Genomic DNA, 26,726 nt, shown 5'->3' with positions numbered 1-26,726 from the left:
CCTCCAAATCAATCCTGCTCCAGAGTACAGGCCTCGGTGTAACGTTCATTCCTTCGACGAAATCCAACCATTACCCCTGGTGATACAAAACCGCGACTCGTCAGTGAAGAGCACTTTTTGCCAGTTCTGTCTGTTCCAGCGACCTAGAAGGCCAGCATCCCGGAGTCGCCTCTTCACTGTTGACGTTGAGACTGGTGTTTTGCGGGTACTATTTAATGAAGCTGCCAGTTGAAGACTCCCATTCCTCTTTCTAATCTGGTTAGAGCCAGTTTGCGCTGTTTTGTGAATGGAGTAGTACACAGCGTTGTACGAGATCTTCAGTTTCTTGGCAATTTCTCGCATGGAATAGCCTTCATTTCTCAGAACAAGAATAGACTGACGAGTTTCAGAAGAAAGTCTTTGTTTCTAGCCATTTTTAGCCTGTACTCGAACCCACAAATGCTGATGCTCCAGACACTCAACTAGTCTAAATAAGGCCAGTTTTATTGCTTCTTTAATCAGGACAACAGTTTCCAGCTGTGCTAACATACTCGCAAAAGGGTTTTCTAATGATCACTTAGCCTTTTAAAATCATAAACTTGGATTAGCTAACACAACGTGCCATTAAAACACAGGAGTGATGGTTGCTGATAATGGTCCTCAGTACACCTATGTAGATATTCCATTAATAATCAGCTGTTTCCAGCTACAATAGTAATTTACAACATTAACAATGTCTACACTGTATTTCTGATCAAATTTATGTTATTTTAATGGACAAAAAATGTGCTTTTATTTCAAAAACAAGGACATTTCTAAGTGACTCCAAACTTTTGAACGGTAGTGTATATACACACTCTGTGTTAGGAGCCCCAGGTGTCATCCGGCGAGGGTTAACAGTGCCAGGAAGGGATAACTGTGATTGGCAACAGGGTCAGAGATGTGATTTAATCTTGCCCTTAGTCACCACAGAAACATAATTAACTCAACTAATGGGTCATTCTCAGGGTAATAGTGATCCATCAAGACCAGGATGCTAGAATGCTGTGGAGACCTATTTGCAGTGGAACAGTGTGCCGATAGGGGTTGCCTACAACTTTAAATTGCAAATAGTGTTTGTGTGTGTCTGTGTGTACACTACTTTACCGCACACTAGGATGTACAGTGTATGTGTTTTTCACTTCCAACTCTTCAGGATGAACAATGATATATATATATAAAAAACATTCCTCCAAAATGCCCTCTTAGGTGATTGTCTAGGCTTTAGACTGTGTATCTGTCAAGGTAGAGAGGTAAACAAACCCATACTGTGTTACAGCATGTTACTAAGAGGAAACTAGGTAGTTTACATAACCCTATGTTTGAAGTAGTCAATCAATTTATGCATGGATCTGTGCACAGTGTAGAAAGAAGGAAGCCATGCTGTGGCTAAACAGATAGTCAGGGATGGTAAGATATTACAACACAATTACAAAATACCATAAAGATCAATATATCAAAAATAAACTACAAAATAGTTGTATGTTGAAATGTTTTTCAGTAAAATACATTAACATTTTGTATTTTTAAATACAGAAATACATTTGCATGTAGCGTCCCGAAAAGCAACAAAATTCTCAGTAAATGTTACAGGAACGTTTAACTTTCTATGACTGTGATATTTTGTTGTTTATCTTTCTTAGTTGAATGCACTGACTGTAAGTCACTCTTGATAAGACTGTCTGCTAAATGACCAACATTTAAATGTAGGTATACTGTATGTGAAAATGAACATGCCAAAATGAACTGCAAAGAACACTGGTTATTAGGGTAGATTTCATTGGAATAATACTTTCCCATTGTTAATTTATATTTAGTTAATTTAGCAGAAACTTTTATCACACCATAGTCCCATCAAATGTCTGATACCAAGACAGGGAACAAAACCATATTAATGCAAATGATTTTGGAATGAGATGTTCAACAAGCAAATATCCACATAGTTCTTGCCATGTAGTGTATCACTTAATTTTGCACAGAACTCTCACTAACGGGTGCAACAAATATATCCGCTTACAAGGCTCACCTTAACATATGTTAATGAGACAATGATTATTTCTCCTCCCACAATATTTCTCCACAATGCCACATTATATTCATTTTACTGCAGTAAATATATAGAAAAACAGCAATAGCAACTTTATTGTTGAGTGGCAATTGCCACTATTAGCAATTGCTAATAGAGAATATTTAATTAGGCCTATATATTACAGCATACAAACTGATATTTGGCGTATATTTATACTGTTGAATATTACAAAAACGTCTAACAGTGTAACTGTACACTTGCAGTTCCCACCTTAAAAGAGCCAAAAGGTACAAATGTAGTTCTCTCTTTGTAAAGACAGGAGAAAAAGATACAGCCAGCACTTATCAGCACCTACCTGTATCTTTAGTGATAAATGGATACAGATCTGCAGAGACAGAACACAGGGCTGTAATGCCTTGCGATAACTTGTGATGCATTGATGCATCTTGTGTGCGTTGCGATGGCTTTTGATGGGGTTGTGATGTCGGCTGCCTTTGCACCATGTCATAATGTACGATGAAGGGGTTTTAATCTCTGACTGTGTCCTTCCCAGCAGGGGCCTATGACTAAAGAACAATGTGAGAGCTCACGATTTCCCTTCATCCTTCCCCTTCTCCTCCTCTTCTTTCTTCTGCCTCTCTCACTTGTCTTCCTCTGCTCTTCATCACATGTTTCACTTAACTTCCTCCTCCTCCCTGTCTCTTTATTCTCCCTCTGACCCTTGTCTTCCTCTGTTCTACATCAGACGTTTCACTTAACTTCCTCCTCTTTCTTCTCCCTCTCTCCCTTCTTTTCCTCTGCTCTGCTCTTCATCCCGGGTTTCTCTTAACTCCCTTCTCCTATTTCTTTTCCCTCTCTCCCTTGACTTCTTTTTCTCTTCATCACACATTTCACTTAACTTCCTCCTTCTCCCTTCATCGTCATCGTCTTCTCATTTATCTTCCTCTGCTCTTCATCGCCTTTCACTTCACTCACTCACCTCAACTCAGACTTTCCCTTAATTCATCTCCTCCTTTCCTCTCTCCCTTATCTTCCTCTGGTCTTCATCACGTGTTACACTTAATGCCCTCCCTCCTCCTACCCCTCCTCCTCTTCCTCTTCTTCCTCCTCCTCCTCCCTGCATCTCCGGGTGATGCAGGATAATGACTTGGCATGTGTGCGTTGCATCAGGCACAGCAGCAGAGTTAGTTTTTATGTTTACACTTCTACAAAGGAGCCACTCACTGCCTCTCCCTCTGTCAGAGCCCCCTGTGAAATAATTATTTATTTATTCACTGAAGCTGAGAACTTTTCCGTGTCCACCACTGTCTCATTATATACAACATGTGGATCACTTTGGAGCAGGAGAACATTGTGTCATAGAGGCACAAAGAGCAAGAGTGACTTTTATGAATATCTCCAGCTGCTTTTAGCTAGGCAGAGTACCTTCCAGTCTTACTGCACTGTTTTACTGTTAATGATTGGTAATCTACAGTCCAAACAGATTCCTTTGTGTGCTGGTGATGGGTAGTTACACCTAATTATTAAGAACTGAGCACTGCAGTCGGTGTGAAGAATATATTTTGTGTTGCATCCATCTCAGGGCTTTGAATTAAAAGAATGGTGTCCATCACACAATCTTCTCTATGAGACTGAATAATCCACCCAAGAATGGATGGCCACCGCTAGTCACATATACTGAGACACATTGTTAAAATGGCTTGAACAAAACTAATGTTAGCCCGATTGATGTATGATGTTTCTGTCCTGTTGTCATCCGGGCACGTGAGATAGCTGATTAAAATGTATATGTCTGGCCCTTCAGGGAAATGAAACCTCCATCCACAGTTAAGATGTATTAACTTGGCCAGGCATACAACTTACTACACAGCAAGATTATTCGTATGTTCCTTTGCTTTGTTCCATGTCATTTGACAAACGTCCGGCGCAGCAGCGAGTACACAAGGCCGGAATGCGTGATTCACTTTACGTTGGTGTCAACGTCTTTGGTCCCCTACGGTCTCAGAAGTCTGCTCGTCAGTTTTTTGTGAGGAATTTTTTTTTTCTTCTGCACTTCAAAAAAAAAATCACGTGAGCATCTTTAAGTGTGAATCTGACAAATCAATGCTTTGCTATTTCTAAGTTGAGTGGTTCATGTGTTTTTGTATCGGCCAGGAAAATGTAAACAAGGTCATAAATAAACAGAAAATTACATGGTTTCAAAAACTGCTCGAAGTCATGTAGAGGACTCACTCACTCTGTATGTATTCTGTAATTTTACACAATTTTACATCAATTACTTTGTATTTCCAGTTTCCATTCTATTCAATTCAAATGTAAATTCCGACTCCAGATTCGACTTGGGGAAAAAACAGAAGCGAAGAGAATGAAAAACATTATTTTGCTAATTACCACTTAAATTCTTGGCATCTTGTGCTGCATGTAGCCCCTCGAGGCGGTACTGTAGTAGAGTTCAAACTAGATAACGATGCACTGTAGTGCAGTATTTTCCCTCCAAAATTACAATGCCTATAAAAAAGCCTCTACTCTGAGCCCCTCAGCAACAAAATAACAGTGTGTTACAGAGCAGATAAGGCCACTCCAGTGACTTTCATTCACTATCAATCTCTACTGTATGGGAAGAGGACTGTATGGGAAGATAGATCACAGAGGGCTAGCAGCACTACTCTGCACCCTCCTCACCCTGACCCAGTCAATGGCCAACAAGACAGGGCAGAACAGAACACATTCATAACACATTCATGCAGTACAGCCAAAGATAAGACATTTCTACAAAGTCTTGGCGATATCTGTGATGAGAAATCCATCACACATGCATTCAACTACATTATGCCGAAATACATAATGTCCTTCAGGGAAGTGTGGCAAGAACTGTAGCCTTGCTAGTTAGACAGTATGCACTGCAAGTCATATTCTATTTTATGTTTAATTATAACCATGGAGTTAGTTGTTTTACTTACCTCTGTTGCCTTGGACACGATTTCAATTATTTAGGGAGTTTAGGCACAGGCTGCACTTTGTGGTAAATGCAGGCAATAAATAGAATTTGATTGATGTATCTCCAAACATAAGCATGGTTCTAGGCAGAAGTTAAAAGTTAACGTCACATTCACACGTACAAGGAAATGCCTTTCTTGCAAGCTCTAAACCCAACAATGCAGTAATCAATAATAAAAATGGTAGAACAAAAATTACACGAGAAATAAAAATAAGAAGAACACAAGAAAGTATGTAAGCATACTATACATAGGATCAGACAGTTTTAGTACCATATCTACAATGTGCAGGGATACTGGAGTGATAGAGGTAGATACAGTATGTACATGGTAAGGTGACTAGGCATCAGCATATTTGATAAAGAGTAGCAATAGTGTATATGATGATTGTATGTGAGTGGGTGTGCGTATGTGTTGTCATGAGCTTGCAAGAAAGGCATTTCCTTGTATGTGTGAATGTGACGTTAACTTTTTTATTTGCCCACCTGATCTGGCACCTTTGATCCTCACCCAGGAGAGCCTGGGTGAGGATCAAAGGTGCCAGATCAGCTTGGCAAATGTATGACAGATAGCCAGACTGCCCCCCCCCCCCCTCTCTCCCACAGGAGAGGAGAGGGGGAGTTGTGCCAGTTTTGACACCTTAACACCCAGTCATAAATTGTGTGCTGCAAAAGGGTCTTTCCTGCCCTGCAGTATTGGGAAAGGAATTCCTTTGTTAAAGAGACATTTTGCTGCCCAAAAACTCTAACGGCAAAATAATTAACTTTGGAACAATATTCATGAGATTGGAATGTTAAGAATGGTCTGTGGGGATCTAAACCTGTCATATTGCTTTTCATTTTGTGATGTCATTAAAAACTGTATAACAAAAATACTGTAACTTAGGAAAGAAGCACATTCTATCTGTCAAGTTTATATCTAAATTTTGTATAAAATATATGATTAAGTATGAGAGTATTTTTGGAAAGATAGAAATGTGCTTTTATCTTCTAATGAGATGATGGTTTTTCATGTCCGTTGCACATTAACTAAGCCACACCACTAATGAGTTCAGTGGTCGGGAGCTGTAAAGTGGTCGGGAGCTGAACCCTGAATAATCCACCGGAGCAGATGGACAGTGTGAGCCGGACTTTACGAATGGTTGAAACTACCGAACCTGACAGCGTGGAGACCAAAAGATGTGAGACCATGGTTCACACGTTGAAATGGTTAGAAACTCTGAAGCTTTCAACCTCAACACTAGATGAGAAGATAACCTCACCTACGAGACCAGAAACATTCAGAGTCGGCAGCTGTGCATGTAAAAGTGGTCCTAGAACTTTGACTGAAGGAAGAATCCCATCTCAGACAACAGTTGGTGCATCTGAAGTATCTGTCTAACAAACACTTCACTACCAGAGAAGCTCTACAACTAAGAAGGACATTGTGACTTCTGGTGGACAACCAAAGCCTTACATCGAGCCACTCCCCATAGACGGATCGATTGGTTTCAACTGAGAGATGACAGAGAAAGACATCTACGCGCAAATATATACATTGCATTTCTTATCCGAATGAGCGGTGGTTCATGTGCAAAGTATTACTATTCCTTTGAGCGTAGGTTCCAAATGTATCCAAGTGTTGTCTCCCTTTGTCCCTCTCTCTCTTTACCTACCCCTCCCTCAGCCGTCATATCTTGTCAGTCCACTAGGGACTTTTATCTCATGTAAGTGTGTATGTGTATTCTGTGTTATCGTTTACTTAGTAAATAAATGACTAAATCAATTTGTGCAGTACTGAATATTCAGAAAGGCTGAGGTTCTTGCGGATCCAAGGATTATGCAACGTTCAGAATGAGACTGAGACGGGAGACGGTAACTCGTTAACTTCTTGCCGCACGGATCCCTTCAGCGGGATCATTTTCGTAAACAACTGCTGAATAGCAGAGCGCCAAATTAAAAGAAAATACAAAAAATATTTATAATCATGAAATCACAAGTGAAATATACCAAAACACATCTTAGGTGGATTAACAACAAGCTATCGTGTCAGATTTTGAAAATATGCTTTACAGCGAAAGTAATCCAAGCGTTTGTGAGATTATCAATCACTAGACAAAACAGTAAGAACAGCTAGCCGCAAATTAGCTTGGTCACGAAAGTCAGAAAAGCAATAAAATTAATCGCTTACCTTTGATAATTTTCGGATGTTTGCACTCACGAGACTCCCAGTTACACAATAAATGTTATTTTTGTTGGATAAAGATTAGTTTTATAACCAAAAACCGCCATTTGGTTTGTGCGTTATGTTCAGAAAACCACAGGCTCGTTCCGGTCTTGAAGGGCAGACGAAAATGCCAAAAAGTATCCGTAATGTTCATAGAAACATGTCAAAGGTTTTTTATAATCAATCCTTAGGTTGTTTTTAACATACATAATCGATAATATTTCAACCGGACGGTAAACTATTCAATACTACAGAGAAAGAAAATGTCGAGCTACAACTCTCGGGCGCATGAACTAATCAAAGGACACCTGACGCGTTTTGATAATTCTCGCTCATTTTTCAAAATAAAAGCATGAAACTATGTCTAAAGCCTGGTCACAGCCTGAGGAAGCCATTGGAAAAGGAATATGGTTGATACCCCTTGAAAATGGAAGGGCAGGCAATGGAACAGGGATTTTTCGAAATAAAAGGCACTTCCGGGTTGGATTTCCTCAGGTTTTCGCCTGCAAAATCAGTTCTGTTATACACAGACAATATTTTGACAGTTTTGGAAACTTTAGTGTTTTGTATCCTAATCTGTCAATTATATGCATATTCTAATATCTGGGCCTGAGAAATAGTCAGTTTACCTTGGGAACGTTATTTTTCCAAACATAAAAATAGTGCCCCCTAGCTGAAAGAGGTTGGAGCAGTTCTGAGTCTAACCAAGAAGTTCTGGAAAACAGTTAAAGACCTGGAGAATAAACCCTCCTCACAGCTGCCCATGTCCCTTAAAGTTGGTGTGGTTGTTGCTGACAAGCACATGGCTGAGCTCTTTACAGTTTGACAATTGCTTACACATGATTTCTGAAACTATGGCACCTTTTCTCTAGACTACACACAAAATCCCAAAACACACAAAACATCACACCTCTTGCAAAACCAAACACTTAATTCAAAAGTATTTTAACTCTTCTCCAAATTATGTTTTTTGCATCAAAACTCTACACACAAACCATCAAATGATTAGTTCTTATAGATGCCAACTACACACGGATGTGATAAATGACAACTATCGTGTGTCTTTTGCATGTTCAGTGGAGTCCACTGCACTCACACGTACGTGCACAAATATACAGTGTATGCATATTCAGTATATATTTACACTATAAAACAGAAATGCAAGGCTGGGGAAAAAGTATTTTTCTAAAAACATTGTATTTGCATCCAGATTTCAGGATGAACAGTAACAGCCAAAACAAATACAGTAGAAGATAAACAAATAGGCTTGTTACGGTGCATCCTGTCTCCTATTTGGGTCTAGCCACAGCGCCGCATCATCACAAGCGATGTTCTCGCTGGCTAAACAGCGGGGGAAGTGGCATGCCCCCTTGTCTATGTCACCACAGGCCTCCTCCATCGCCTGGAGAAGGGGTGTGTTGGTGGGGTTGGCGATCATACACCTTCCAACGCCACGCTAAAAATAACTATTGGGTTAAGAAATTGAGAATATGGTGGCAGGTTGAGCATCAAAACTTGCGGCTGGTCAATGAACCAATTGCGGACCAGAGCAGCCCGGTGGAAACTTACGTTGTCCCAGATAACAAACCTGGACTGCTCTGACCATTGGGAATGAGGAAATTATGCAGGGTGTCAAGGAAGGTGATAATGTGGGTAGTATAGTAAGGACTAAGCGTGGCATGATGAAAGACACTGTTCTGACTAATGGCTGCACACATTTTGATGTTGCCACCACGCTGTCCAGGGACATTGATGCGGTGTCCTATGAGGTTTCTTCTCCGTTTTGTTTAGTTTTTTGACTAGGTTGAAGCCGACCTCATCAATGTAGATGAAATCATGATGCTCTGCAGCAGCATCTAGTTCTATAACTCTGAAACAGACAAGACATTGTATGACAGTATGATTAGACAGAGCAGTCAATATGTAGTACAATACACTGGAATACAGTACCAATGACAGGATAGCTTACTTGTACATATTCATAGCACAGTTGTTTCACTGTCAGATGGTACTCTGTAGAGCTTCATACGAATCTGATGGCATTCCAGGAGACCACTAAGTGCAGATAAACTCACCCTATTTGTGTTATGGAATACTGTTGTCAGTGATGTGGTGTTGCAGTAGTCGTAAACTTATGCGGTTGTTTGCAATGACCATATTCATTATGTGTTGTTCCTGCTCTGCTGTGAACAGCTGGTTTCTTCCTCCATTGAAGCGTCGTCTAGCAATTCTTCAAAATCATGTGAATGGTTAGGGTGTAGAATTTCTTTCAGTATGAAATGAAATGTTAATGTAGTGCTGTAAGTGCAGTAGCATGGTATAGAAGGTAGTTTTACTTACCTGTTCTCATTTCGAAATGTCCAGATGACACTTGCTGTAGTGTAGCAGCTCAAGTTAGGCTGGACCCTCTGCCCAGCCTCCCTGAAACTCAAACCATGGTTGACCACATGGTCAACCAAAGTGGACCGGATCGCATCTGTGATTGTTCTCCTTCCTCCTCACACTCCTCATCCTCATCCTCTTCCCCCTCTTACTCTCACTCCTCTTCCTCTAACCCTCTTTCCAAAATTGGCCTCCATTGTTGTCCAAATCAAGAAAGCCAACCTGAAGCCAATTTATAGTGCTCAAGCTGTGATTTCTAAGTAAAGTAATTAGCTGTAAGTGTTTTCACACGTGAGCACTGGGTGTAGGTAATCGGCAAATGAGTGTGGCATTTTGAATGGCGGTGTTTTCCAAACGAAACACAGGACATGTTAGTTTTGAATGATATATGTCTAATGTAGAGAACTGTGTTTAGTGTTTTACAAAAACTGTGTTTTACAATTGCAAACTAAGTGTAAAGCAGATAATGGCTTGCAGTTTTGCAGACTTGGTCTGAAGATTAGGTACATGAGTTAATGGTTTCACTGAGTGTCCCTCAAGTACCACTTTTAGTGTGTAAGCAATTGTAAAAAACTGTAAAGACCACTTCATTAAGTCAGGATTCCTATTTGACTCAGTCATGCCTCCTTGCCCGTCCAACATTTCCTAATCTCCCACCCCTTCTAATGCGACTAGCCCCGATGCGCCTTCCTCTTTTCCCCCTGCCCCACTACAAAGTTTCTCCCTGCAGACAAAGGAGCTCCTTAAACTTGACCCCAAAAATACCCTTTCTTTTTTAGGAGGTATGCGAGGCACAGACGTTCGCTTCGCCTAGCCGGGTTCTGCTTGGAACAAACCTAGTATGCGGGCGTATTTAGTGTATAACTAGCCCCTCAAAGAAAGGCCTTATGATATACTGTATGTAATGGATTGGCATAAAGAGTTAAATGTTGTTAATAATGTTGGTAGAACTGTTCATAGAGGGTTCTAGGAAGAACCTTTAGAGGATAAAAGTGTTCTTGGTGGAACCCTTCATAGATTGTTCTAGGCAGAACCCTTCATAGAAGGTTCTTGGTAGAACCATTTACAGGGGATTCTATGAAGAACCCTAAAGGTTCTAGTTAGAACCCTCTCTGCAAAGGTTTCTACTTAGCACCAACAAGGGTTCCCCTAAGGGGACAAACTGAAGAACCCTATATGGTTCTACTTAGCACCTTTTTTCCTAAGAGAGTATGTTCTGCCAATCTGACAATGTATTTTCTATGTGATGCCACTTCCAGGTCAACTGGCGGCGGGGACATGTGAGATTGTGATGCTGGACAGGGACAGCAGTCAGCCCAGACGGACCATCGCCAGACAGACTGCACGGTGCGCCTGTAAGAAGGGACAGATCGCTGGGACGACAAGAGCCATGCCAGCCTGTGTGGACGGTAAGAGCTTTCTACATAGTTTAGAACAAGTCTGGAGTGATCCCTTTACACTATGTGGTCAAGTATTTGGAAAATGTTGTGGAAAATTCAGTACTGAGAGAGACTTGGTAATTTCTTCAAACAACCATCTTTATTTAATATCGATTAATTATTGCAATAATGGGGCTGGTCGACCCCACACCCTTGAGTGTTGGACCGAGTAACCTAACCTTTACACAAATACAGAGTACTATATATAGCTGACATTAAAAATGCTTCGTCATGATTGGTTCCACCCATCCCATGCAGATTGAGGCATCATATACCACTCTGGGTTCCTCCTGTCGTTATCTGCACGTGGGTTGTTGTCTTAACCCCACCCTGGCTTAGTTTCTCTGATGCAAGAATGATTTTGAGACAATGAGGGATTGTTCTACTCCTAAGCTATCCCTAGTTAAACACATTCTTGTCTATGTAATGCAGTCTTTAACTCATTTGTCAGCTCAAGCCATCTCTGGTGACTGACTATACACCCAGATTAGCTGCAGGGAACTAGAGTGGTAGAGTGGAGACCATAAAAACACAGACACTAGTAGGACAGAAATGTCTTACTATTAGTTAAATATGAATAATATCAAATAAATCTGGTAAATATGTAATTTTTCCCTCACAATATACAGGTGGTGTGTAGACCAGAGTTGGACATATTAGCCACTGAAATAGGCCTATGCTATCACCGATACTGAAGATACATTGCAGATTGAAACATTCAAACTAACCAGTACATTTTCCAAGCATACAGCAAGGGTTGTGATTGCATTGTTTTTGTCAGAAAGACTGCTGGAAGAGCTCAGTGATGTCATGTCAGTGAATCATTTCTTATACCTTACGCTTCACATTATCTGATGCTTTGGCATGGATATGTCCGTGAAATCTCTCTTATGTTCTTGTCGATGTCAAGTTACCTTTGACGTTTCTTTTGTCAGCAGTGACAGTATGCCGTGAATGTAACACCTTTTTCCTATTCCCCCCAAGCCAATGCTACTGCTATTTCTCTGATGCCCTCAATGTGTGTGTGTGTGTGTGTGTGTGTGTGTGTGTGTGTGTGTGTGTGTGTGTGTGTGTGTGTGTGTGTGTGTGTGTGTGTGTGTGTGTGTGTGTGTGTGTGTGTGTGTGTGTGTGTGTGTGTGTGTGTGTGTCTAATAGTGAGTAGAAGGACTGACATCATGACATGTAATCCCCCACCACATACACCTCACCCCGAGCGCACTGCGTCGACACAGGGGTTTGATATTTGTGTCATGGCCTGTGTGTCTGGTTCCGCCCTGTCCCCTAAAGCCAGTGTTATTTGTTCTGTTTCTTCCTGGATCACACACAAGGAGTAGCCAGTCCACTGGAAGAGAATAAGACAGAGAATACAATTTTTTTAAATTACTGAAATCTAATTTGTTTATCTTATTGAGTTCTCAAAGTCTGGCCCAGTATGGTAATTTCCCACATTTAAATTGATACAATCTGAGTCTTTCCGTCCAACACAATCCCTGTCCTTAATGTGTCAAGTCTCAATCTCTACTCCTGACGGTCACCTCTCGAGAAGGATAATCCAAATGAGACCCATCACAACCAATGCAGCCGAATTCTGGAATTGAATCCTGATATAAATTCTGCAAGATGATCTATCCAATGAGTCAGCTGCAACATACTGAATCCCGAGAATAATACATTATCTGTTTACTCTCTGTCTTGCCATTACACAATAGTTATTCTGCTGGTTGAGTGCTACACATCTCGGAAGCAGTTTGTTCAAGTGGAGGACAGGATACATTTAATCTTCCCAACTGCCCCGTTTTATAAGTCATATCATTCCACCCGGTCCGCAAGGAGACAACGAACACCGACAATAAAATCCTCTTCAGACAAAATCTCAATTCCATGCCAAAATATTCCTCTCAGCCCAATTGATCCCGATCCACAGGGGGCCGATGTGATACAGACTCCCCTTATTTGTCATTTTACTCTCCTGATCCCTCTATTTTCTTGTAACAATGTCAGAGTCTATCTATTGATTCCCATCAAGGCAGGTGAAAAAGAGAGCAAGGCTTCTTTTGCCGAGCAGTGTGGTGTTGGAGTGGACGGGCCACTACACTGATTAAGAGGAGAGCTCGTTGAGGGGCTGAGGACAGAAATATTGTACCTTCTCCTCAGGTGGTCCGAGAGAGGAGAGGCCGATGAGGGTGTTTGTATGAATGTACTAGGCTCTAAATTACAAAATAATCATTGGTAGCACTTGTAGATTGAGGTTTTTAAAAGCACTATTTCCATATTGAGATACATTACATTTAAAATTGTACACTGGCTCTTTAAGAGTGTCATGTTTGTGATGATGACATGCAAGACATTCATTGTTATGATCATTGATTTCCTGAAGAAGTTATCCCTATTCCTTTCTTTCTGTGCCCCAAAATGTTTGGATATACTGGTAAAGTAACCAGGTTGTTAGCTAGCTAGCTAATGAGTTAACAAACATGACTGAACAACGTGTAAAACCAATGAGGCCCACGAGTAGTTTTAGAACTGCCTGCGACATAGTTTATGAATGTAAAATGCAGCCCCCCCAATCTCTCACAGGAAGAAAAAAACATTGCTCTGGTAAAATGGGTCAGATCTTTTGAAGTGTTTGTGCTAGAAACACGCCATTTCCATTGTATTAATGATACAAGCATGACACTAACGAATCTGCGCTCGGGAAACAACGGTAGTGTGAAGCCTTATCGTTACAACAATTATTATTTAAAGAATAATAATTGAATACTAAAAAATATAGAATTTTCTTTGCAACCCAAATTAAAACTCCAGGTTGCACAGTGAAATATTTGGTTGCACTTTAAAGCTGTGTGTGTGTGTGTGTGTGTTGGCTATTGAAACTGACAACACTACCCCTAATGGTGTGGGTTACACACTCAACATGACAAAGTGGGTCGGAGACAGTCTCCAATTGTCCTCTGGTGTCCCATGGGAAACTAAACCTATTGAAGTGTGAAAGTACCATGTTTTGCCAAATAAATACCACTGTTCCTGCTACTGCCACAGCCTTTGATGGTGTCTTGTGTTTATTAAATGGATCACTTGAAAATAAAGGAGCTCACACTCTAGGAGCTCAGATGCAAAAATTTAATATCCAACGTTTCGACAGCCAAGCTGTCTTCATCAGGGTATAATCACAAACACTGCGGGATGACTCGTTTATATAGTGTCAAAAGACACACAGGTGTCTGTAATCATGGCCAAGAGTGGCCTAATATCATTGGTTAATTCTCAAAAAATGGCATACAAACAACAGCATACAAAAAACGAAAGGATAGCATACGATCATAGATTCATTTTAGACTACACAAGCTTACAAACAATTACAATGGCAAAGTCACAATAATCACAAGAATGGCTTCAGATCAAAGTCTACGTTGAGACCGAAGGGAGCAAGGGTCTTTAAGTTAAAGATCCAGGCAGCCTCTCGTTTTAACAATAAATTATCAAGGTCACCCCCTCTCCTAGGGAGGGTGACATGTTCGACACCAATATGACGCAGAGACGAAATCGAGTGGCCTGCCTCCAAAAAGTGGGCCGCAACTGGGTAAGTCAAGTTTTTGCACCTAATGGTGCTACGATGCTCTGAGATACGTACTTTTAATTCGCGCTTTGTTTTACCCACATAATTTTTACCACAAGGACAAGTTAGAAGATAAATAACTGCCTTAGTGGAGCACGTAATAACACCTTTGATTGGGATCGATTTCCCTGTTTGTGGGTGTTTGAAGGATCTGCATTTATAAGTGCCATTGCATTGAGCACAGCCATTACACTTGTAATTTCCATCCAGTAGGAGCGCAAATACACGTTGTTCAGGAATATCTTGCGGTGGTAAATCAGTGTACCAATTGGTCTCTGAGATTTTAAATGGATCACAACATTTTCCTTGCAACAATTGGTAGAAAACCAATAGATTTTGCTCATGATGAAAATAAATTGTGTGTCAAGCCAGTCCTCCATGAAAGCAATTCAGTTTGTCTTTCTCTTAGCAACCTACTGCTTCAACCCAATTCTCCTTGAATAGTTAACAAATGGCAGCTTTCTGAGAGGGCCATCCCTATGCTTCAATTCTCATATGAAGACTTTTCTTACAAGCCCAAAATGTTGATGGAGAAATGGACTAGTGACTAAAATGTTATGATAACACTAGTGCTGAGAAATTTTGTTATTTTGATTTTTTTCAACAACTAATTGACCAACGTCAGTTCAATTATTTGAATTCCATTTTTTTTGTGAGCTCAATGTACACATTTCTCCATTTATGTTGAGATCAGTCAGATCAAGCCCAAACTGTGCGATGTAGTAGGGAGTTGTGTTTCCAACAGGCCAATATTCCACATCGTTTAGCACAGAAAACGTGTTAATTAACTACAATGACCATAATCCATTGCGCGCCTACTTGTCGGGTTTGTGCTTCTTTTACGCCTGCTACGCCTGCTAGAAGAATGCACGATTGAGACGGATAGAGAGCAGTTTCTTTGTGAGATAACTCTACCTGAAAATATATGATCTAAGTGATTGATAGTTAGTATTCAGCAGTCTTAAAAGTATGTCTTATTTACTTTGAAGAAGTACTTTTTGACAGACAGCATAGGCAGCAGCTCTATAGAGATGAGATGATGACTTGGAATTAAATAATCAAATAATCAAATAAAACAAATGTAATTTACACAACAACTGAAATATTTTATTCAAGTAAAGTAACGTGAATAAATTATGGTTGATAAGGGATGAGCAGTAATGGGCAGTCACTACCATCATGGGACTTTTATTAATTGATTTATTCTGTGTTGTTACAGCATTCAACCCGCATAATGCATTTAATGTAAAAAAAAAAAAATTGTATCAAAACCAAAATCGAAAACCATGAAAAAATATATATAATTCAACCGAAACCGAACCAACCTAAAAAATACCTAATCACTAATCGTTCAGCACAAGACAACCCTAATAAAATTATAAAATTATAAACCATTGCATGGCAGTGGTATGTATTACAGTACAATTATTAGAAACATCTCTAAATGAAGTGTGATTATTGACAATTACCAATTAAACCAACCCAATACCATTGCAAAGCAATATACTGTGTGTGTTTTTTTACTTTTACCATTGAAGACCATTAGAGACCATAACATTGAAACCATTAGAACTTCTGTAGCCTAATAGTGTGCTTGTTTACCAGGAATGGTCTAACTAATCCCTACCTTATTTGAAGGTAATAAACACACACAGAGTGGCCGTTTCCTGTACACAGATTAAGCCAAAGAGAAAGACAAACTGAATTGCTTTCATGGAGGACTGTATTGAATTGTGAGGATGACCACACTATTTATTTTCATCATTAGCAAAAGTTGTTGGTTTTCTTCACAAAATGTATCCATTTAATCAACACAGGAGAACACCAAAATGGATTAAAGGACGTGGCAGTGGTAGGAAAAGTGGCATTGCAGTAGTAGGAACAGTGGCATCTAGTGGGTAGAACCTGGTACTTTCACACTCATTCATAGTAAATATTGCAAGTGACTTCAATGGCTAATTTCTCTGAACAAGGGAAAAAAACATATTCCAAATTCACGGGAAATACATTTCATAAGATGAAAATGCAATACTCCCTGCATCGCAGTGCTAGAGGCGTCACTACAGATCCTGGTTCGATTCCAGGGTTAAGCGGATGGGTGTTAAGAAACGCGGTTTGGCGGGTCATGTATCGGAGGACGCATGATTCGACCTTCACCGCCCGAGCCCATTGGTAGTTGGAGCAATGAGACAAGATCGAAATTGGGGAGAAAAAGGGGATAAAAAAAGCAATACTCCAAGCCGCAGCATACTACTTGTCAGACATAGAGAACGGATACTGTATACTGGTTGTTAGGATGGGCTTTGCGTTGGGTGTGTGGTGTCCCTGGGTGGCTTTTGATACTTTTATTGGATTCCTCATGTCTTACTCATTGTTAGTAAGAAGTAGGGTCCAAATCGGATATTAGGTACTGTATTTATTGACAATTATACGAAACCAATTAATTAAAATGGCCTAAATAGCTTAATTTCCGAGAGATCAAATTGTATTTCAACAAAATAATATTTCAGGAATTCTAATCTTGAGATGGTGGGTGTCGAATTCTCTTTAGTGTGCTTTTTGAGGTGGAATGACCCATAAGGGTTAAGTCACAGGTTAGATGTACTGTACATTTGTATACAATGGCTCTCTGTATTGTATACCCTTTGTTTTCCACAGCAGTATTTAAAAAGGCTTCTAAAGTTTGTAATTTCCACTTTAAAATGGCAGACTTGATTTGCTCTAACAAAAAATGTATTAACCCCTACAACAAAATGTCCATTAATTATAATCCACATAAGAATGAACATTTCCTGTTACTGCAGGATTATTTTCCTGCCATAGCAAACTGGCTCAAATTAAGATCTTTCATCCTACATCTGTAACCAAGCATAGAATGGGGAAAATATATGTTGACATTTTTTGAAATTAGACATCTGTTTCACAAGTTTGGACAGCACAGTACAGTAAAGAAATGTAGAAGAGAGAATAGTTCAGTATAATACAGTTCTGTACTGTACAGTAGAGTTTAGTACAATACAGTAGAGCACACTAGAGTACAGTATAATTTACTGTATTGTATTTTACTGTACTGAACTATACTGTACTGAACCGAACTATCTTCTGCTGTACTGAACTCTACTCTACTGTACTTTACTGTACTGAACTATACTCTGCTGTACTGTGCTGTGCTCAACTGTGCTGTACTGTGATGTCCAAACTTGTGAAAAATAGACGTCTATGTACAGATTTGGTCCAGTCCAACCAATTTTGACCTTGCTTGGGGACGGAGCTCATCATAATAATAACCAGTGTGTAGAATGGTAGCCAAAATATTATTTTTTTAACCTTTGTGTACCTATTCAGGTACATCACCATGAAGAGAATGACATTCATAATCATGCATTTCTGTATACTACAGATCAGGGACAGATGATGTCCTTCTGTTACGATCATTCTGTTACTGTAGTTCAATAACCAAGATAGATTTTTTCATACGGAAGGTGTCGTATCATAGCTGACACCCCATTATTTCAGCAGACATCTTTGAATCTTAATTCGGAGTAGATATTTCATAAACTGAGGGAGATTTTACTGTCATTCTGTTACCAAACTTTACATCTGCACTGCTCTTTGAGTAAATGTGTTTTTGTAAAATTCTTAGTGGAAATTGTTAAAAGTAGTCATGTTCTTTAGAGTTGTATAGTTTGTTTAACTTCCTAATAAATGGTTTTTGTTTGGTATACTTTAAAGTAAAACATTATTATTTTACTATGGAATTGAGAAATCATATCATGTCAACTCAGTACATTCCATTAGTATGAACTGCAGTACCTCTAACTAGGAGGAATGGGGCTGTCTGCCAGTGCTGTGTGTTGGGAAGGGAGGTTTAGCGATGTAGTGAATCATAACGGGTTCCTGTAGTAGACATCCAGATGGGGTGTGGGGAGGCTGGTGTGCCTAGTAGTTTCTATGGGCATGTTAAACCAGCTCTCTGGCCTCTGCGTCGGGAGGGGAAAGGCCACCGGAATACAAATCAGACCCTAGAGATGGTGGGAGTCATTATCTGCCACCTCTGTATGAACACTGCATATAATGTTGGGTTGGAGTTGGAATAGGAGAGTTCAGGTGCAGCTATGTATGATGCATAACTGCCCACGGAGCCTACATGATGGAGGGAAAGGAGGAATTTGAATGTCAGTTAACCTCACCTCGTCAACAGCCAGTGAAACTGCAGGGCGCCAAATTCAAAACAACAGAAATCCCATAATTTAAGTTCCTCGAACATACAAGTATTTCACACCATTTTAAAGATACACTTGTTGTAAATCCAGCCAAAGTGTCAGATTTCAAAAAGGTTTTACGACGAAAGCACACCAAACGATAATGTTAGGTTAGAGCCAAGTCACAGAAAAAGACAGCCATTTTTCCAGCCGAAGAGAGGAGTAACAAAAAGCAGAAATAGAGATAAAATTAATCACTAACCTTTGATAATCTTCATCAGATGACACTCATAGGACTTCATGTTACACAATACATGTATGTTTTGTTCGGTAAAGTTCATATTTATATCCAAAAATCTGAGTTTAGGCGGGACGCTACTGTCTCACTTGGCAAAAAGACAGAGAAAATGCAGAGCGCGAAATTCAAATTAATTACTATAAAAATCAAACTTTAATTAAATCACACATGAAAGATACCAAATTAAAGCTACACTGGTTGTGAATCCAACCAACATGTCAGAATTCAAATAGGCTTTTCGGCGAAAGCAAACGATGCTATTATCTGAGGATAGCACCATTGTAAACAAAGAGAGAGAAGCATATTTCAATCCTGCAGGCGCGACACAAAACGCGGAAATAAAAATATAATTCATGCCTTACCTTTGACCAGCTTCTGTTGTTGGCACTCCAATATGTCCCATAAACATCACAAATGGTCCTTTTGTTTGGTTAATTCCGTCGATATATATCCAAAATGTCCATTTATTTGGCGCGTTTGATCCAGAAAAACACCAGTTCCAACTTGTGAAACGTGACTACAAAATATCTCAAAGGTTACCTGTAATCTTTGCCAAAAAAATTCAAACCACTTTTGTAATACAACTTTAGGTATTTTTTAACGTAAATAAACGATCAAATTGAAGACGGGATGATCTGTGTTCAATACAGGATTAAAACCAACTGTAGCTAGCTTTCTGGTCATGCGCTTCTAACAAACAGGACACTTCGAGTGACACTCCTTCAAGATGGCCGTACTTCTTCATTACACAAAGGAATAACCTCAACCAATTTCTAAAGACTGTTGACATCCAGTGGAAGCGGTAGGAACTGCAAGAAAGTCAATTAGATATCTGTATTCCCAATGAAAATCCATTGAAAAGAGAGTGACCTCAAAAAAAAAAATTCTGAATGGTTTGTCCTCGGGGTTTCGCCTGCTAAATAAGTTCTGTTATACTCACAGACATGATTCAAACAGTTTAAGAAACTTCAGTGTTTTCTATCCAAATCTACTAATAATATGCATATCTTATCTTCTGGAGATGAGTAGCTGGCAGTTTAATTTGGGCATGCTTTTCATCCAAAATTCCGAATGCTGCCCCCTACCCAAGAGAAGTTAAACAGACAAATGGTTGAAAAAGTGATTATTTTGGCAGTTTGAGAGCACGTCATGGTTTATTTTTGGTAACAGTGTTACAAAACAACAACTTGAGCATTTTCCTTAAAAAACCAAAGTTCCTTATTAGCAGCAGTTGGCAAAATCCATTTTGAACACAAAATGATCTTGAGAGGGACTCCTTGAAGAACAGAAACTAAGCACCAGAGATTCTCCTGTTCTCCAATGATATTCTCAACACTTCCACTATCTCTATCAACACTTCGACTCCCCGGAACGTTGTCAGTGAAAATCCTGGAGAACTGTCGAGTGTTGAGCCATCACTGCTTTCTCTCCTACCAAAGACAGACGAGAAAAATCGAACTCTAAGGAGAACTCTTCGACTCCTTCTGAATGTGTTTCCTGGACCTAATGCAATGTTATTTCTCTAGGGAAGTTATATCAAAGTTGCTTTATGGTGGGTTTACAAAAAACATATGGTGTAGGTTGTTTTCTGTATGACAGGCAGAAATATAATACACAAAGAAACCTGCATGCTTTTCCCTTCAGGGACGTCTACCGACATGTGACACAGATATTAGCATAGAAATAAAAAGTGTGGTATGCCATATCGCTCGTTCCCACTCACTTCTCTTCCCATCTGTTAACATTACACCTCTCTTTCTTTTAATTTGTTTATGCTGAATTGCTCAGATTCATAAAGTTAAAAATAAAATAATCCTAATGGAACTAGCTATACATTCAGAAGTTATATACGTTTCTAACAGGAGGAGTTGACATGAAATTCCACGAGAGTGAGCAATATCCTCTACTTCCAAGAATAACCTATGCATCAGATGATCTAGCACTGATGCAGTTTGAAGGCACCAGACAAAATGGCTTCCTCCTTATCCTCCTCTTTAACAAACATTATTAACCGCACTTCCTGTTCCTACCCATAACCCCTTGCTTCCATCACTTCACCATGAACCAGAATGCGGCATGATGAAGAGTCCCAAGGTGTTCCACGGGTTTCGAGGATTTCAAAGCTATTGATAACGTTAATTGTTATTGACGTCCTATTAGTAATAATGAGCGATTAACTGAAATTGCATTTTTATCCGGTTATTAAAAAACTAATTGACAGACGTCAGTTCAATTACTTGAATTCCATTCCATTTCATTTGTTTTGTGAGCTCAACACACCATTTTTCTGAAAATAAATCTAATCATTCACGAGAGAAATTAAGTCATGAACTAGAGTTGAAGTCAGAAGTTTACATACACCTTAGCTAAATACATTTAAACTAAGTTTTTCACAATTCCAACAACATTTAATCCAAGTAAAAATTCCCTGTCTTAGGTCTGTTAGGATCACCACTTTATTTTAAGAATGTGAAATGTCTGTGATAAGGTGCGTCTCGGTGAGAGATGTAGGAGTCAGGCGCAGGAGAGCAGGGATTACTGAGAAGCGTGTTTAATATATAATTATATATACATAGTCCACCAATACAAAATTGGCACAGATCTGTCTATATAAGGTCCCACAGTTCACAGTGCAGATCAGAGCAAAAACCAAGCCATGAGGTCGAAGGAATTGTCCGTAGAGCTCAGAGACAGGATTCTGTCGAGGCACAGATCTGTCTATATAAGGTCCCACAGTTCACAGTGCCTAAATAGTGAAAACAATACAGAAACTCGTGCCAAACGCATGGAGGAGCAAACTCAGTTCCGAAAATAAACTACACGTGCGTAATAACGAGAACACAAAACATCAAAGATAAAAGAACGCAAAATACCCACAAGCTTAATCCCGCACGAAATAAGGCAGGTAACAGGTGCCCTATATACACACAGAAATAAACGCAATTGAAACCAGGTGTGAAAAGGAACACAGACAAAACAACCAGAAAAGGAAAAAGAGATCGGTGGCGGCTAGTAAACCGGCGACGCCGAGCGCCGAGCGCCGCCCGAACAGGGAGAGGAGTTACCTTCGGTAGAAGTCGTGACAATGTCAGAATAATAGTAGAGAGAATGATTTATTTCAGCACATTCCCAGTGGGTCAGAAGTTTACATACTCAATTAGTATTTGGAAGCATTGCCTTTAAATTGTTTAACTTGGGTCTAACGTTTCGGGTAGCCTTCCACAAGCTTCCCACAATAAATTGGGTGAATTTGGGCCCATTCCTCCTGACAGAGCTGGTGTAACTGAGTCAGGTTTGTAGGCCTCCTTGGGATTGAAGTCAGGGCTTTGTGATGGCCACTCCAATACCTTGACTTTGTTGTCCTTAAGCCATTTTGCCACAACTTTGGAAGTATGCTTGAGGTCATTGTACATTTGGAAGACCCATTTGCGACCAAGCTTTAACTTCCTGACTGATGTCTTAAAATGTTGCTTCGAAATATCCACATCATTTTAATTTGTCATGATGCCATCTATTTTGTGAAGTGCACCAGTCCCTCCTGCAGCAAAGCACCCCATAACAGGATGCTGCCACCCCTGTGCTTCACGGTTGGGATGGTGTTCTTCGGCTTTCAAGCCTCCCCCTTTTTCCTCCAAACATAACGATGGTCATTATGGTCAAACAGTTCTATTTTTGTTTCATCAGACCAGAGGACATTTCTCTAGTATCTTTGTCCCCATGTGCAGTTGCAAACCGCAGGCTGGATTTTTTTATGACGGTTTTGGAGCAGTGGCTTCTTCCTTGCTGAGCGGCCTTTCAGGTTATGTCGATATAGGACTCGTTTTACTGTGGACATAGATACTTTTGTACCTGTTTCCTCCAGCATCTTCACAACGTCCTTTGCTGTTGTTCTGGGATTGATTTGCACTTTTCGCACCAAAGTATGTTCATCTCTAGGAGACAGAACGCGTCTCCTTCCTGAGCGGCATGACGACTGCGTGGTCCCATGGGGTTTATACTTGCGTATTATTGTTTGTATAGATGAACATGGTACCTTCAGGCATTTGGACATTGCTCCCAAGGATGAACCAGACTTGTGGAGGTCTACACATTTTTTTCCCGAGGCCTTGGCTGATTTCTTTAGATTTTCCCATGATGTCAAGCAAAGAGGCACTGAGTTTGAAGGTAGGCCTTGAAATACATCCACAGGTACACCTCCAATTGACTCAAATTATGTCAATTAGCCTATCAGAAGCTTTTAAAGCCATGACATCATTTTCTGGAATTTTCCAAGCTGTTTAAAGGTACAGTCAACGTGGTGTATGTAAACTTCTGACCCACTGAAATTGTGATACAGTGAATTATAAGTGAAATAATCTGTCTGTAAACAATTGTTGGAAAAATTATGCACAAAGTAGATGCTCTAACTGACTAACTATAGTTTGTAAACAAGAAATGTGTGGAGTGGTTGAAAAGGAGTTTTAATGACTCCAACCTAAGTGTATGTAAACTTCCGACTTCAACTGTATATGGGACGCTGGGCTGAAGGGAGTTGTAGTTTGCATTAACCTGTCTGGCTCCGAGGTTCCGCTAGCGGAACTCCTCCCACATTCCACTGAAAAGGCAGAGCGCGAAATTCAAATATTTTTTTTTTGAAATATTTAACTTTCACACATTAACAAGTCCAATACAGCAAATGAAAAATACACATCTTGTGAATCCAGCCAACATGTCCGATTTTTTAAAATGTTTTACAGCGAAAACACCACGTATATTTATGTTAGCTCACCACCAAATACAAAAAAGGACAGACATTTTTCACAGCACAGGTAGCATGCACAAAACCAACATAACTAACCAAGATCCAACCAAACTAACCAAGAAACAACTCCATCAGATGACAGTCCTATAACATGTTACACAATAAATCTATGTTTTGTTCGAAAAATGTGCATATTTGAGGTATAAATCAGTTTTACATTGCAGCTACCATCACAGCTACCGTCAAAAATAGCACCGAAGCAGCCAGAGTAATTATAGAGACCAACGTGAAATACCTAAATACTCGTCATAAAACATTTCTGAAAAATCGATGGTGTACAGCAAATTAAAGACAAACATCTTGTGAATCCAGCCAATATTTCCGATTTTTTAAGTGTTTTACAGCGAAAACACAATATAGCATTATATTAGCTTACTACAATAGCCTACCACACTACCGCATTCATTCATCAAGGCACGTTAGCGATAGCAATAGGCACGTTAGCGATAGCGAATAAACCAGCAGAATATATTAATTTTCACTAACCTTCATAAACCTTCATCAGATGACAGTCCTATAACATCAGGTTATACATACACTTATGTTTTGTTCGAAAATGTGCATATTTAGAGCTGAAATCAGTGGTTATACATTGTGCTAACGTAGCATCTTTTTCCAGAATGTGCGGATATTTTTATGACACTCAACTATTCTGACCAAATAACTATTCATAAACGTTACTAGAAAATACATGTTGTATAGGAAATGATAGATACACTAGTTATTAATGCAATCGCTGTGTTAGAATTCTAAAAAATAACTTCATTACGACATCCAGCTTAGTTATAGCAAGAGAGTGCCCAAAATCTGGGCGCAAACTACTAGTTCACATGTTCGACAGATATATGAAATAGCATCATAAAATGGGTCCTACTTTTGATGATCTTCCATCAGAATGTTGTACAAGGGGTCCTTTGTCCAGAACAATCGTTGTTTGGTTTTAGAACGTCCTCTTCTCCAGTCAATTAGCACGGAAAGCTAGCAAAGTGGCGCGAAGCTCTCCTTCCTGAACAAAGGCACACAACGCAACACTCCTAACGTCCCGAAGAAATGTCAATAATCTAATAAAACTATATTGAAAAAACATACTTTACGATGATATTGTCACATTTATCAAATAAAATCAAAGCTGGAGATATTAGTCGTCTATAACGACAGCTTTACAGAAGGCAATACCAGGTCCCTTCTCGCGCGTTCCAGGAAACAGGAAATGGGTATCACGTCATGCCAAGAGCTTTTATTCCACCTCAGATCAAGATAAACACTCAATTTCTTCTATCACTCCCTATTCACATCTAGTGGAAGGTGTATGACGTGCATGTATACTAATATATATCAAGCCCATTTATAGGCAGGCCCTAGAACAGAGCATCGATTTCAGATTTTCCACTTCCTGTCAGGAAGTTTGCTGCAAAATTAGTTCTGTTTTACTCACAGATATAATTCAAACGGTTTTAGAAACTAGAGAGTTTTCTATTCAATAGTAATAATAATATGCATAGTGTACGAGCAAGAATTGAGTACGAGGCCGTTTAAATTGGGCACGATTTTCCCCCAAAGTGAAAATAGCGCCCTCTGTCCTCAACAGGTTTTAAGCAACTATTCAACCTAGTTCAGTGCAGAAACGTGGTAATGAATGACAATGACCAAAATCCAATGCGCCTGTTCTTTTCCGGATCGGACAGAGATGGGTACACTCACGCCTGCTACGTTAGGTTAGATACACACAGACCACGTATGCCTCCGCATGAGAGAGGAAAGTACACAACACAATGACAAAAGAGCGGGATAGAGACAGTTTGTGAAAGTATGGTTTATTTACTTTGAAAAATGTGTACAATTATTGTCAGCTCTGCAGCATACTTAGGCAGGGAAGCCTGGCTAAATAGGATTACTAAAGACAGTACAGTATGGGGTGGATATGAGGTAGGGGTAAGGAAGAAAGGAAGAAAGGGGAACATATTATAAGTAAATATGGAACAGTGGAATGCACAATCCTTCTGGAAGATCTAATGAAGGAGAAGATCGCGGACAGGAACAAAAGGAGGAACATGTTTTGAGTGAAGATGGAGTGGTAGATCACACTGAACTTTTGGAAGAGCTACAGAAGGAAATTGAACATAACGAGAGTGAGGATGAATTAACTGTGGTGGCGGGTGCGGTAAAGAACGCCGAATTTGAACCTCGTCCTGATGATGACAAAGATTATTCTGGCCCAGTGGGAGAGCAATTTTTGCTTTCTGGCAGATCCATATGTGGTGTCAGGTCGGGTGGAGAAGAGGTTGGGTAATGTTGGGTTGGTGAAAGTGACTCGAAGTGGAATCGTGTAGATTTTTTTATCGTTTCTGCCATCCAGAGGGGGCGTGCACTCAACACCTCGTGGCTTGGGACAAGAACTGTGACTTGCTTTCCTATCCGGAGCAGGGCGCCGTTGAAAGAAGTGGTGTAATGTGTTGAGGATGATCAACTGAAGTTAAAGATTCCCGGTGTCTGTGACGCCCGCCGTTTGGTCCGACGCAGACCTGGTGGTGAGCGTGGTGAAACAAAGACACTATCTGTACTACTGAGTTTTGATGCAGTCTTTACCAGATTAAGTCAAGTTAGGATGTGTCAGTTGTCCCGTGAGAGCTTTTGTTCCGAATCCATTACAGTGTTTTATTTGTCAAGTTTATGGTCATGTGGCAGCAGTGTGTAGGAAGGAGATTCCTGTGTAGTATCGGTGGAAAAAGTTGTGTCTGGT

The 26,726-nt window shown here is 39.9% G+C and overlaps 1 protein-coding gene across 2 annotated transcripts in view; it reads left to right on the top strand.

Annotated features, from left to right (window-relative positions):
* Window positions 1-26,726, top strand: part of LOC139534113 (chemokine-like protein TAFA-5) — a 208,387-nt gene that overhangs the window by 96,525 nt on the left and 85,136 nt on the right. For both annotated transcript variants that reach the window (XM_071332879.1, XM_071332880.1), the window contains exon 2: window positions 10,890-11,039. In XM_071332879.1, coding sequence (XP_071188980.1) covers window positions 10,890-11,039 — 150 coding nt within the window. The remainder of the gene's footprint in view (window positions 1-10,889; window positions 11,040-26,726) is intronic.

This window comes from Salvelinus alpinus, chromosome 11, assembly GCF_045679555.1.
Source record: "Salvelinus alpinus chromosome 11, SLU_Salpinus.1, whole genome shotgun sequence".
NCBI lineage: Eukaryota > Metazoa > Chordata > Actinopteri > Salmoniformes > Salmonidae > Salvelinus > Salvelinus alpinus.
The sequence above is the reverse complement of the archived record's forward strand: the minus strand, read 5'-3'. Positions and strand labels throughout refer to the sequence as shown.